Source organism: Pseudophryne corroboree, chromosome 2, assembly GCF_028390025.1.
Source record: "Pseudophryne corroboree isolate aPseCor3 chromosome 2, aPseCor3.hap2, whole genome shotgun sequence".
In the NCBI taxonomy this organism is placed as follows: domain Eukaryota; kingdom Metazoa; phylum Chordata; class Amphibia; order Anura; family Myobatrachidae; genus Pseudophryne; species Pseudophryne corroboree.
The window spans coordinates 264,084,244-264,099,053 of NC_086445.1; the positions used below are offsets into that span (position 1 = coordinate 264,084,244).

The 14,810-nt window shown below is 43.4% G+C and overlaps 1 protein-coding gene across 8 annotated transcripts in view; it reads left to right on the forward strand.

Annotated features, from left to right (window-relative positions):
- FMNL3 (formin like 3) overlaps positions 1-9,711 on the forward strand; it is a 218,091-nt gene extending 208,380 nt beyond the window's left edge. For 4 of the 8 annotated variants that reach the window (XM_063952755.1, XM_063952761.1, XM_063952760.1 and 1 more), the window contains 3 exons: positions 1,925-2,048; positions 2,247-2,367; positions 6,382-9,711. In XM_063952755.1, coding sequence (XP_063808825.1) covers positions 1,925-2,048; positions 2,247-2,338 — 216 coding nt within the window. In that variant the 3' untranslated portion in view covers positions 2,339-2,367; positions 6,382-9,711. Of the gene's footprint in view, positions 1-1,924; positions 2,049-2,246; positions 2,368-5,681; positions 5,730-6,381 lie in introns of all 8 variants that reach the window. The other 4 variants (XR_010213200.1, XR_010213197.1, XM_063952757.1 and 1 more) reach the window with 4 other exon arrangements.
- The last annotated feature ends 5,099 nt before the right edge of the window (positions 9,712-14,810 follow it).

Genomic DNA, 14,810 nt, shown 5'->3' on the forward strand with positions numbered 1-14,810 from the left:
AATTCTCATTGTTCCAGATTGGCCGCGAGGGCCTGGTATCCGGATCTGCAGGAAATGCTCACAGAAGATCCGTGGCCTCTTCCTCTCAGAGAGGACCTGTTACAACAGGGGCCCTGTCTGTTCCAAGACTTACCGCGGCTGCGTTTGACGGCATGGCGGTTGAACGCTGGATCCTAGCGGAAAAGGGCATTCCGGATGAGGTCATTCCTACTCTGATAAAGGCTAGGAAGGACGTGACAGCAAAACATCACCGTATATGGCGGAAGTATGTATCTTGGTGTGAGTCCAGGAATGCTCCTCCGGAAGAATTCCATCTGGGCCGTTTCCTTCACTTCCTAGACTGGAGTGAATTTGGGCCTAAAATTAGGCTCCATTAAGGTTCAGATTTCGGCTCTATCCATTTTCTTTCAGAAGGAATTGGCATCTCTCCCAGAAGTACAGACTTTTGTGAAGGGAGTGCTGCATATCCAGCCTCCTTTTGTACCTCCAGTGGCGCCTCACTGGTTTGAACCACTTAAAACGGTGGAATTAAAGTATCTCACTTGGAAAGTGGTCATGTTGTTGGCCTTGGCATCAGCAAGGCGAGTGTCGGAGTTGGCGGTTTTATCTCACAAAAGCCCCTATCTGATTTTCCATGTGGATAGAGCGGAGTTGCGGACTCGTCCTCAATTTTTGCCCAAGGTGGTTTCATCTTTTCATGTGAACCAACCTATTGTGGTGCCTGTGGCTACGCGGGACTTGGAGGATTCAGAGTCCCTTGATGTGGTCAGGGCATTATAAATTTATGTGGCCAGAACGGCTCGGGTTAGGAAAACAGAGGCACTGTTTGTCCTGTATGCAGCCGACAAGGTTGGCGCTCCTGCTTCGAAGCAGACTATTGCTCGCTGGATCTGTAACACGATTCAGCAGGCTCATTCTACGACTGGATTGCCGAGACCAAATTCTGTAAAGGCCCATTCCACTAGGAAGGTGGGCTCTTCTTGGGCGGCTGCCCGAGGTGTCTCGGCATTACAGCTGTGCCGAGCTGCTACTTGGGTTCAATCACCTTTGCAAAGTTCTACAAGTTTGATACCCTTGCTGATGAGGACCTCATGTTTGCTCAATCGGTGCTGCAGAGTCATCCGCACTCTCCTGCCCATTTTGGAGCTTTGGTATAATCCCCATGGTCCTTACGGAGTCCCCAGCATCCTCTAGGACGTAAGAGAAAATAAGATTTTAAACCTACTGGTAAATCTTTTTCTCCTAGTCCGTAGAGGATGCTGGGCGCCCGTCCTAGTGTGGACTACATCTGCAAGACTTGTATATAGTTTTTGCTTACTTAAGGGTTATGTTACAGTTTTGATCAGTCTAGGACTGATGCTGTTTTGTTTCATACTGTTAACTGGTTCGTATATTCCAGGTTATACGGTGTGGATGGTGTGGGCTGGTATGAATCTTGTCCTTAGATTAACAAAAATCCTTTCCTTGTACTGTCCGTCTCCTCTGGGCACAGTTTCTCTAACTGAGGTCTGGAGGAGGGGCATAGAGGGAGGAGCCAGTGCACACCCATATCTAAAGTTCTTTTTAGTGCCCATGTCTCCTGCGGAGCCCGTCTATTCCCCATGGTCCTTACGGAGTCCCCAGCATCCTCTACGGACTAGGAGAAAAAGATTTACCAGTAGGTTTAAAATCTTATTTTTCCCCCTCCACCTTCTCTGGGTCACTGCCAGGTACCAGGAAACAAAGTTTTAAAATCTGATTGTTATTTGGCTACTAGGGATAACTTTGTATTACTGTTTGTCAAGTCTGTCCATAGGAAATAACTGCTTTCATCTTTTATGACGTACAGTATGTACAGATTAATATACAGAATCTTTTTATTTGTCAGAAAAGTATTTTGTTTATAAGATAATAAATAATCATATACAATATCTAATTTCTTTAGTCCCCGATGCAGAAAAATAAGCGACAGCAACACGATTTGATAGCAGAGCTGCGGCGGCGGCAGGCCAAGGACCACCGACCGGTGTATGAAGGAAAGGATGGAACCATTGAGGACATAATCACAGGTGGGTTTCTTTACATTTTCTATGTGCTCTCTTACAACACTCTCTGCCAACATATGGAGTTATCCTCCCTTCTGCTCCAATTTGTAGAGTCCTATGTGCCAGGGCTTTCTTAATCTCCCTGTCTCAAGATGTTTTAAAGTTGCCTTATTTGACCAAGTATGTATTTCTCTGTTTCCCCAATTCACTTGATGGCTGCAGTCCTGAAGAGTGTCCCCTTCACAGCCAGAACAGCCAAGAGAGGCTCTCGGTTCTTCTGTGATACTTCCCTATTTGAGGATTCAAACTGTTAAGCCCTTTGCCTTTTAAACAGTATGTAAAGGTACCTCCATTCTCCTCATGCATGCATTGTGACCTTCCTTGTTCTACCATGGACTTACTCATGGAGAATGCTGGAATGCATGCACAGACCTTCCACTTTAACTTCACAGTTACTTACTAATAGCCTGCAATGCACCTGCCTGCATGTCCCTCTATCATACCTGAATGTCTTCACCTATGAAGATACATTCACTTGCATTTAGCTATTTAATGTAAATGTCATATTTAACGAATTTGGCATTTGTATAAATGTGTGCGTGTATATGTATGTATATATGTGTGTGTGTGTGTGTATGTATGTATATATGTGTGTGTGTGTGTGTGTGTGTGTGTATATATATATGTATATATATACTGCAACAATGGCTTGGCACTCTGGACAATATCGAAGTAAATGTGGTGCCCTCCCCAAATGCATAGATAGTTCCTCAGTTCTTATAAATAAGAATAAAGGGCGGCACTTCAATATTTTCAATATCAATGGATTCCTTTAGTGAAAATGCATATTAAATCGTCGTCAACGTTTCAAGGCCCTCCGGCCTTTTCGTCTGGACGCAATTACAAAAGTGCAAAATAGTGCTGTATATCCACTATTTTGCACTTTTGTAATTGCGTCCTGACGAAAAGGCCGGAGGGCCTTGAAACGTTGACGACGATTTAATATGCATTTTCACTAAAGGAATCCATTGATATTGAAAATATTGAAGTGCCGCCCTTTATTCTTATTTATAAGAACTGAGGAACTATCTGTGTGTATATATATATATATATATATATATATATATATACACTGCTCAAAAAAATAAAGGGAACACTAAAATAACACATCCTAGATCTGAATGAATGAAATATTCTAATTAAATACTTTGTTCTTTACATAGTTGAATGTGCTGACAACAAAATCACACAAAAATGATCAATGGAATTAAAATTGATTAACCCATGGAGGTCTGGATTTGGAGTCACCCTCAAAATTAAAGTGGAAAAACACACTACAGGCTGATCCAACTTTGATGTAATGTCTTTAAAACAAGTCAAAATGAGGCTCAGTAGTGTGTGTGGCCTCCATGTGCCTTTATGACCTCCCTACAACACCTGGGCATGCTCCTGATGAGGTGGCGGATTGTCTCCTGAGGGATTTCCTCCCAGACCTGGACTAAAGCATCCGCCAACTCCTGGACAGTCTGTGGTGCAACGTGGCATTGGTGGATGGAGCGAGACATGATGTCCCAGATGTGCTCAATTGGATTCAGGTCTGGGGAACGGGCTGGCCAGTCCATAGCATCAATGCCTTCGTCTTGCAGGAACTGCTGACACATTCCAGCCACATGAAATCTAGCATTGTCTTGCATTAGGAGGAACCCAGGGCCAACCGCACCAGCATATGGTCTCACAAGGGGTCTGAGGATCTCATCTCGGTACCTAATGGCAGTCAGGCTGCCTCTGGCGAGCACATGGAGGGCTGTGCGGCCCCCCAAAGAAATGCCACCCCACACCATTACTGACCCACTGCCAAACCGGTCATGCTGGAGGATGTTGCAGGCAGCAGAACGTTCTCCTTGGCGTCTCCAAACTCTGTCACGTCTGTCACATGTGCTCAGTGAAAACCTGCTTTCATCTGTGAAGAGCACAGGGCGCCAGTGGCGAATTTGAAATCTTGGTGTTCTCTGGCAAATTCCAAACGTCCTGCACGGTGTTGGGCTGTAAGAACAACCCCCACCTGTGGACGTCGGGCCCTCATACCACCCTCATGGAGTCTGTTTCTGATCGTTTGAGTAGACACATGCACATTTGTGGCTTGCTGGAGGTCATTTTGCAGGGCTCTGGCAGTGCTCCTCCTGTTCCTCCTTGTACAAAGGCGGAGGTAGCGGTCCTGCTGCTGGGTTGTTGCCCTCCTACGGCCTCCTCCACGTCTCCTGATGTACTGGCCTGTCTCCTGGTAGCGCCTCCATGCTCTGGACACTACGCTGACAGACACAGCAAACCTTCTTGCCACAGCTCGCATTGATGTGCCATCCTGGATGAGCTGCACTACCTGAGCCACTTGTGTGGGTTGTAGGGAGGTCATACAGGCACGTGGAGGCCAAACACACTACTGAGCCTCATTTTGACTTGTTTTAAGGACTATACATCAAAGTTGGATCAGCCTGTAGTGTGTTTTTCCACTTTAATTTTGAGGGTGACTCCAAATCCAGACCTCCATGGGTTAATAAATTTGATTTCCATTGATAATTTTTATGTGATTTTGTTGTCAGCACATTCAACTATGTAAAGAACAAAGTATTTAATAAGAATATTTCATTAATTCAGATCTAGGATGTGTTATTTTAGTGTTCCCTTTATTTTTTTGAGCAGTGTATATTCTTTACATGTCAAGCACAGGGGAGATGACTGTGGAAGTGTCATTCAATATTAATCTTATGACCTTCTAAGAACTGCCTAAACCACTCAAATTCTTAATTTCATACCAGGCAAAAATTATGATCTGATGTCTCCCAAACCATCTTACATTGGGCATAATTAGAAAGCACAAATATTGAGTATTATGATTACAACTAAAAACTTTTTGCATTGATTTGGGTGTTCAGTGGTTGGTGCTATGGCAGTAGCTACTAGTCATTCTTAAAAGACATCTCCCCTGTATAACTTGCTTCCATAAGACACTGCACGTCTTCTATTTAGACGAGGCATTGCCACTCCGTGATTTACAGCACTGTGACAAAGCTTGGCCACTCTCTGAGCTAGATTGGTGTGACTATGCATGGTAATTCTGAGCTAAAACTATGCATAGCCACTCACTGAGCTAGAGAGGTGTGATGGCACTTGGCAACTCTCTGAGCTACAGCAATGTGAGGACACATGACAACTCTCTGAGCTACAGTGGTGTGATGATGTATGGACACTCTTAGCTAGAGCGGTGTGATGACACGTGGCCACTCTTTGAGCTAGAACGGTGTGACGACGCATAGCCACTCTGTGATCTAGATCGGTGTGACTACGCATGGCAACTCTCTAAGCTAGTGCAGTGTGACAATGCGTGGTCACTCCCTGAGCTTAAGCGGTGTGACAATGCGTGACTGCTCTCTGAGCTAGAGCAGTTTGATAACACATTGTCATTCCCTGAGCTAGTGCAATATGACGATGCATGGCCACTCTTTGAGCTACTACTTACCTAACAAGCCCTGTGATATAACTGCGGTGAAAACTGTAATCATGGGGTCTTTCATTCTTCATGGTTAGACCAGGTTCAGGCTGTTCTTGAACGCTATAGTTTGATGATAATTGTATACATCAATTTTTCATTTTATCTCTCAGATTAGTCACCAGGAAGATTCATCCTTAGTTTCCTTTCTCTAGCAAAGGGTAAGAAACTGCCCAGAAACAGCTGCCCTCAGTAACGTGCCCATGCAGGCTATGCTGCTTCTGCAATAAGATAGGTCTGACTCTTATAACCAGCCTCTGCTTCCTGCATTTTATACATAGTGGATCCAGCTACAACTCAACAGCCAGTCACACACACAATAAGATCTCCATTTACTAAGCAACAAATGGAGCGTTTTGGTTAATGCAATTGTCATCGCCACCTGCTTTGGGTTTCATTTTAAGTATGTTGTTTTGTACCGTTACCCTAGAGTGGGCCTGTAACATACATTAAGGCAGCTGTTTGTGAGATTTTGTCAAGAAATAAAAATCTGCAGCTTGGACAACTTACAATAAAAATGTATTTTAACCCTGATTTGTTGGCTTTGTACAAAGTGTTACTAGAAAGCCACAATGTTCATACACAGTATAGATGCCCCTGGGTGATTACTGTTAGGGAATGAATGATGTAGTCACATGATCAGTTCAGTGTATTTCTCCCCATGCTCTGTAACTTCCTGCTTACTCTTAGCTTTGCCTTCACAGTAATCCACACTAGTGGACAGTAACTGCTTCTGCTTGCTTCTGCCACAGTACTGTCCTGCAACTCATGAATATACTTCATCTTACCTATGATTGCTTTTTCCCCTTACAGACCTCCGCAGTCAGCCCTATAGACGCGCAGATGCAGATCTCCGGAATGCCTGGCGACGGATCTAGTACTGCCCCTTTCAGAAGTTAGAATGGGCTGGCTGTGTATTGCTCCTTGGGGCAGTAGAATTATAAGACTTTGCAGATCATTCTGCACTTCTCCCTCCATTACACATTTTAAAGGAAATGAAGAAAGCCGGGATACTTTCCGAAAGAAAAAGTGCCTTATTGTTACAGTATTATAGAACTATTTTTTCTTTTACTATTTATATATTTTTTTAATATTTTATGTCAAAAGTGTAAATATTTTTGTAATTTTCTTTGCCGAACCAATGCTGGCTGCTGTAGCCGATATTTGTTGCAAATAAGTGCCTTGTAAGTGCCTTGGCCATTTGTCATGTTTTGGGATGTTATAAGGGAGGGGAAGAAAATAAGAAATGTGCCAAATTTTTCAGATTTCTGCAGAAAGTTGTAAGAAAGCCAAGTATTTGTTTAGAAAGATCCTGTTTAATGGTTTTTCTAGGAAGGGAAACAAAGCAGGTGTACAAACTAATTTAAAGGGAATGGTTATGATGTTAGTAGGACAGTCTGGTGAGGCTATGCACCAGGCATAGAGAGATGCTGCCCCTACTGGTGAGTAAGTGCACCAAGAGCAGAGAGACTATGCCCCATCTGGTGAGGATGTGCACCAGACAGAGAAATACCACCACTTCTGGATGTGCCCGGGGAACAAAGAGATACTGCCCCAATTGGTGAGGCTGTGCACCAGGCACAGAGAGATACTACCACTAATGGTGAGGATAAGCACCAAGCTTGCCGAGATGCTGCCTTACAGGTGAGGATAAGCACCTAGAGAGAGATGCTGCCCCTACTGGTGACTATGTGCACCACGCTTTGCAAGATACTGCCCCTACTGGTGAATATGTGCACAGAGTTAGGTGGCCCCTAGTGGTGAGGATAAGGACAAGTCTTGGCTAGATGCCTCCTTTACTGGTGAGGACGGTCACCAGGATTTGCGAGATGCCACTCCTACTGGTGAGGATGTTCACCAATTTCAGAGATATGCTGCCCCTAGTGGTGAGCATGAGCACCAGGCTTAGCTAGATGCATTACCTACTGGTGAGGATGATCACCAGGCTTAGCGAGATGCCACATCTATTGGTGAGGATGTGCACTAGGCGCAGAGAGATTTCATACTGAGTCAGGACACACACAGCTTCGCTCTTGCCTGCGAAGGATAGCCTAGTAGTGAATTAAGTAATAGCCTGCTCACACTGCCTTCCGTGTCATGCTATCTGTATGTTTAAAGTCTACCTTACAGCTTACTGTTAGCATTGCTTTTATTATGCTGCCATATACAGAAAAGTAAATGCAAGGACATGCCTACCTACTTGCTTTCAAGTTACAGCTAACTGTGGAGAACTGTAACAGTATATTTTCCTTTCACTTCGAGGAGGAAAGAGAACATTCATCAGGATTAGGCCAATGTCCTGTAACTGGAATCTCCCATAATCACCAGTATGACAGAGTGGTTACAGCTATGGAAGAGAAGTAGTTAGTATGCTGCTTGTGTATAGTAAGGTATAATAAAAGTAATGCTTTCAGTTTGTAATAAATTGGCCATCTATCTCCATGAATAACTATGACAGACCTTACATGGTTTTTGGTCTTAAGCAGTGATATTTCCAGGCTGCACGCAACATTTTTTTATTGTCCTATATCAAGATATGTATATGTCTTTTATCTATAGTTGAACTGAGGGTCTAACAGAGCCATCCCATTCCTACCTATACATACTTCACAGTGAAGTTTTTTCTTTATATTTCGGTAGGTTTGGGATTTGGATAATATTGTGACTTGATGTGATACCCCTACATTTCTGTCTATGAGGTGATGATGCCTCCTCCTTTTTTTTTTATTTTGCTGATAATTTATTTTTTAAATGTCCAAATGGGGAACTTAATATGTACAGTCTTATCACAGGTTACCCACCTGGTCTGTGGTTGCCTGGGCATTCTGTCTGGTAGTGGACAATCCGCTTTGTGACAGCAGTTGCCAACGTCCTATTGTCAGTTTGCTCCGTTCATAAGAAGAATTATTGTGTTCTATTGTAGAGCCAAATGAGGATTAGTTTAGTAATTGAGAAAAGAGAGTGACAATTTAATATAAATGACAGGTTTTGCATTTTTTAACAAGGAGAGTGACTGCGTTTTATCGTGGAGGACCTGTCGGTGTAATACAGTGGCCATAGCAAACTAGAAACAATGGTATTTTATGTATCGGAACCACGGCCTCTTTCTCAGACTCTCTGTGACATTCCATGTTTTCCTGATCTTGCAAAATATAACCTTGTGTCAGACGTTCCAGGGACCACGCTGCCATGTCTTTATATGGTTCTTCTCTGCCAGATTCTCAGTGCAGGAACTCTGCAGTCAGTCATGTGACATTTGGTATATCACCCAATAGAAGCAAGGCACTTATATCCTAGAGGTAGTGAGTACATGTAGTGAGGCTGGCATAAAGTGGAATGTTTCTGATAAGTGTTTTTGGAAGCGCTTGTATCCGTGAACTTGTCACTAGGTAATAACAGAAGTGAGCAAAGCTGAGCTGACTACATTTTATACTCCTTTTATGTATGCAGTGACAAGGCTGCCCCTTCACCTTTCCTGTGGCGGGCAGTAACTACATTCTGTAGACCTGCACCTTCACCTCCAGCTGGATAAAGTGCCAGCTCACAGGGTGACTTATCCAGAGCATACACTACAGCAGCAAACCCTCTCTGCTCATTCCATTGTTTTATGCAATTTGCAACCTGTTTTAAAATGTGTTTTACACACTTATAGTTTTATTTTGTGTATCAGAACATGGAAATGTCTGTGTTTGTCAGGTCTTTGTCCCAGAAATGACATTCTGTGACAATTTAACTTATTATAATTATTATTAAGCTAGCCAAGTCCAGAACAATATAAAGGCTGTAGTACATGGCCAGCATATACACAGAAGAGCATAGAGGCCAACTGCAACATATCTCTATTTTCTGGTATCACTCATGTATGAATCTGTATCTATTGTGCATGTAACATACATTCCCAGCCTCCTCCATGGCTAGAGGAAGCCCCCAGCTGCGTGGTGCATAGACTCTGGCCCTGGAGGGGGCCCCAGTGCCTATTCTCAGTGTATTACTCCTGTACAGTACATTATTTCTGATGTAAGAAGCCAGTACTTGTTTGTGACAGGTCCTTCCTTTGACTTATTGTCAGATTTCAGGAAATTGTTTAGTGCTCTCTGTAATTGTGTTTTATTTTGTCAACAATAAATGAGCAGAGCGCTATCATGCAGGCTTGGCGAGTCCTCTATCATCACCGGGAGTCTGCACCTTATCCATGAATATAGAAATCTGAACGCACTACTAAATCTATAGATGGAAGAGTTGGAGGGGCAGCATACCTAGAGATATAGGAATGTGATCAGCACTGCTGCATCCAGGTGGAAGACCTAGTCGAAGGGGCAGCTTGGTGAGTGGGGAAATGGGCAGTGGCATTGTGTGATGTAAGCCTTTGCCCTATTTCTCATTGTGGTCTTTCCTAATGCAGATATTGGTCACTGACTTTTCCCTCACTGTCATATCCTCTGTATCAGAGATTTTCAACCTTTTACAACTTGCGGCACACTGAACAAGATTTAAATATTGCCAAGGCACATTCAAATATAATGGTGATGTATGGTGCAGTTGTGTGTCCTAGGATGTCATGTCGCAGCTGCTCCATAGGTAACGCCTGAGCCACATCTGAGAAAGCCAGAAGAGCCCAACACTGCCCGGGCCCAAAATTAGAGCTGGCTCTGCAACCACTAAACCCACCAGTATTGATCGTTCCAGGGCCTCAGTTGCGGCAAAACACTGACGGGCCTGGCTCTGCTTCTATGGCGGCACACCTGGAGACTGCTCAGGGCACACTAGTGTGCCACGGAACAGTGGTTGAAAAACACTGCTCTATATACTAGTAACGTACAATATACACTGGGATTAGGGGGCTCATTGATGAAATCTCTCCCAGCTGGATACAAGTCTAATGAATATCACCCACTTATTTGGTAGTAAAAACAAATCAAATTCACCATAAACAATCTTGTTACTTAAATTTAATGTAATAAAAAAAAAAGGTTATTGTTAATACAGGTTGAGTATCCCATATCCAAATATTCCGAAATACGGAATATTCTGAAATACGGACTTTTTTGAGTGAGAGTGAGATAGTGAAACCTTTGTTTTTTGATGGCTCAATGTACACAAACTTTGTTTAATACACAAAGTTATTAAAAATATTGTATTAAATGACCTTCAGGCTGTGTGTATAAGGTGTATATGAAACATAAATTAATTGTGTGAATGTATACACACTTTGTTTAATGCACAAAGTTATAAAAAATATTGTCTAAAATAACCTTCAGGCTGTGTATATAAGGTGTATATGTCACATAAATGCATTCTGTGCTTATATTTAGGTCCCATCACCATGATATCTCATTATGGTATGCAATTATTCCAAAATCCGGAAAAATCCGATATCCAAAATACCTCTGGTCCCAAGCATTTTGGATAAGGGATACTCAACCTGTATAAAACATTTAGACCTCACAGACAGTGATCAGTTGTGTCTACAAGTAATGCAGGTCATATCTTTGTATTAGTGCATCTTGATCAGTGCTCAGGCCTCAGTAGGTGACTGTGTAATGTCTCATCAGTGTTCAAGCTAATGTACTTTAGTACCACTGCTTTCAATAAGATAAACTTTTATTACATTGCTTGGTGTGTGCATGGAACTGTGGCCCAGATTTATCAAGCCTTGGAGAGTGATAAATTGCACGGTGATAAAGTACCAGCCAATCAGCTCCCAACTGTCATTTTCAGACAGCCTGTAACATGACAGTTAGAAGCTGCTTGGCTGGTACTCTATCACCGTGCAATTTATCACTCTTCAAGGCTTGATAAATCTGGGCCTCTGCCCCTCTGCCAACGTGCAGCATGGAGTGACACAATGGATCTTCTTATATGACAAGAGTCAAACCCTGCCAACAGTAGGCAGGTGCAAAATCAAAGTCCTTTTGTGTGGAGTGCCGGACATCACCATACACCATAAAGACTAGCCCTCTCCGTCCTTTATCCCATACCAGTAATCTTGCTCTGTTAAACTAAAGGTGTGTACACACTGAGATATAGCCTTTCGATTTTAACTATATAGTCTAAATAGCAAAGAAAAGTTAGTGGTAATCGTAAGGTGTTTTACAGCTTGCGATACCGATTCGATCCCGATGCGCACTCCCAAGGGGTCGGTATCGTAAGGCTAGATAGTCCAGATTGACTTGCCTGCACAGTCTATCTAGTGTACCATCTAGTACAAAGTACAGTATAGTCAAAATTGGCACTTAGTCAAAATCGAAAGTACAGATAGTCAAAATCTGTGCTATCTGGGCTCTGGGGGAGTTCAAGGGAAATCGCATAGTGAAAATCAGGCATAGCAAGGATCTCACCGTGTGTACCCATCTTTACACATGTTTCTGCTCTGTTAGTTGCGCTTACTTCATACTTGACTAGGAACACATGCACTCTGCTCAGTGCTGCCTCCCTCCTGTGCAAGCTCCTACTTCTCGACCAATGCTGCCATCTTGTGTTGTAAACCCTTTCCCCTCACCAGAAATGTAGATAAAGAACAAACACACACATGCAGCAAGTTCAAGCAGATGAAGCGGCCTTTGCACTACCCAGCAGATGGCCTTGCCATCTCCACTGTGCATAAGTACACTTACACTAGGCGTTCCCTACTCTCCTGGAAGAGCTCCCTGAAATTTGTGAGTCTCCTGGAGTATCTGGATGATACATCTCCTGTACATTGTCTGGTTAGTTAGCTAATAGGTTGACACCATACGGTCAACAGGTAGAAAAGGTGTCCAGTTCAAAACACACACAAATGGTCGACACATTTTTGGGTTTTTCACGCTTTCCCAACATGTGCTTGATTTACTATCCACGTGGACTACAATTGGGAATAACTTCTCGCCACCTTGCCTGAAGCGTGGCGAGCGCAGCAAACCTGCGAGGGTCTAAGTTTCTAATGGTGGTTTCTAACGATAGAAGCGTGGCGAGCGAAGAAAGCTTGCGAGGGTCTACGTTTCTAATGGTGGTTTCTAACGATAGAAGTGTGGCGAGCGAAGAAAGCTTGCGAGGGTCTAAGTTTCTAATGGAGGTTTCTAACGATAGAAGCGTGGCGAGCGAAGAAAGCTTGCGAGGGTCTAAGTTTCTAATGGTGGTTTCTAACGATAGAAGTGTGGCGAGCGAAGAAAGCTTGCGAGGGTCTACGTTTCTAATGGTGGTTTCTAACGATAGAAGTGTGGCGAGCGAAGAAAGCTTGCGAGGGTCTACGTTTGTAATGATGAAATATACAATATGTGGGCAAAAAAAAAGTGTTGACCTTTTTACCTTGTCCACCATTTGTATCTGTCTACCTAATGCATGTCAACCATATGGTGTCTACATGTGACTGTAGGTCACACCTGTCTCCTGGACAATCTGGGAGAGTAAGCAAGTAAGGGAGGCAGAGGTAGTAGGGAGTGTAGAAGTGGAATTAAGCAAAGGGAGTTCCATTACAATAGAAGCATAATAATAATAATAATAATTTTATTTATATAGCGCTCTTTCTCCAAACATGACTCAAGGCGCTTTACAGACATCAAAACAATAAACAATACAGAAGATTAATACAGCAATACACAGGCCACACAGACATAAAAATAAAAACCTAGAATGCATAGAGTAATCATAATGCAGGATTGGTGTAGGCATTTTGGATAATAACTTCCCTGGGCTGTGTATTCCACCCTCAAACAGCTCCGACCAGGTCAGGGTGACGCAGAGGAGGAATCGCTGCTGGAATACACAGTGGGGTTCTCCAGTCATTATAATAACATTGGTACAGTTGTTGAGCATTATTATTCAGAAGTTATATGCAGTTTCTTGATCTCTGCAGATCTCACTGTAATCTGGTTTGAAGTAAATCTAAATAAATTTATACATGTTCATTTAGTTATACATCACTTTCATGGCTATATGGAATATCTGGATGTTCCAGTCATGTACAGGTTGCTGTAATTGGAAATAAGGGAAGAAATAAGTGGCAGAGCATCTCAGAATTGATAAAGAATAAAAATCTCCATGGGAGTATCTATATTATTACATAGTGTTCTCTCAGTCTAGCTACTGTTGCCGGGTCTTTTCCTCATTCTGTGGCATCCCCTTCATTATAGCTATATAAATGCCATCACCAAGATAACGTGTTGAGCCTTTCTGAGTCCTGGAAGTTCTACTGACCGGTATAAGCAGATCCTCCAATAATACTGTGGCCGGAGGGACCCCAGCCACGAGAAGAATGGGTGCAGAATGTACATTGTGGGACTCCACCCCCCGTCCAGTACCCAGGGGCACCGCACACCCTGCACCTATTACAGATTTGCCACTGGGTGGACTGCAGAATTAGTTAAAGAGGTGGTAAGCTAGTAAATAAAAATGAATAAAAGGAACACTTGAAGACTGGACAGCTGGATGAAAGAAAGTGTAATGGAGCAAGAGACAGCATTCATATGTTAGGAGAGGCCCATGATAAATCCTGAATGGGAAGTGGTGATTAGGGAGGTGAGGCAGCAATCAGCAGAGCAATAAATGCAGGAGGGTGGATGTGAGGGTGGAGATTTATGGAGGAGCAGAGAGGTAAAAGCTTTGTAGATGAGAGAGGCGATGCAATGTATTCTGAATGGTATAGGGAGCCAGAGGAGTGACTGACAAAGAGGAGCAGTAGACGTGGAATGAATGAGAAAAAGTTGGCGGGCAGCAGAGTTGAGGATAGACTAGAGGGGCGAGGCGGGAGTCTGGAAAGGCAGAGAGGAGCGGATTACAGTAATCAATGTGGGAATTGGTGAGGAAATTAAGTTTCCAGGATGGGGAAGGGTCTGATTCTGGAAATATTGTGGGGGGGGGAGGGGGTGTTAAGAGCAATGGAAAATTGCAGTATTGTGAAAGGGATTGTATGTGAGTAGATAAGTAAGGCGCAAAGTCAAGGATGATTTGGCCGTTTCCGACAGATCAGAAGTACAAATCGTTCATAATAGTGAAGATAGCTCAGTCTGTGAACGATAACGATCACAATGCACGGCCCCACTGGTCGTTGGTCGGAGCTTCTGATCTTCCCTGCCGCTAGGGTGCGTTTTTTGCATCCTTGTGATCAGGTAGTCACCGCCTACAGGAGGAGGAGGATTTCGCTGTGCTGGTGTGCAATTGCATGTGCAGGAGAGCTGCACAAATAGCAGTTTGTGCAGTCTCTGCACAGCCCAGGACTTACTCAGGCGCTGCGATAATCGGGGCTGGAGCTGACGTCACGAATCCTC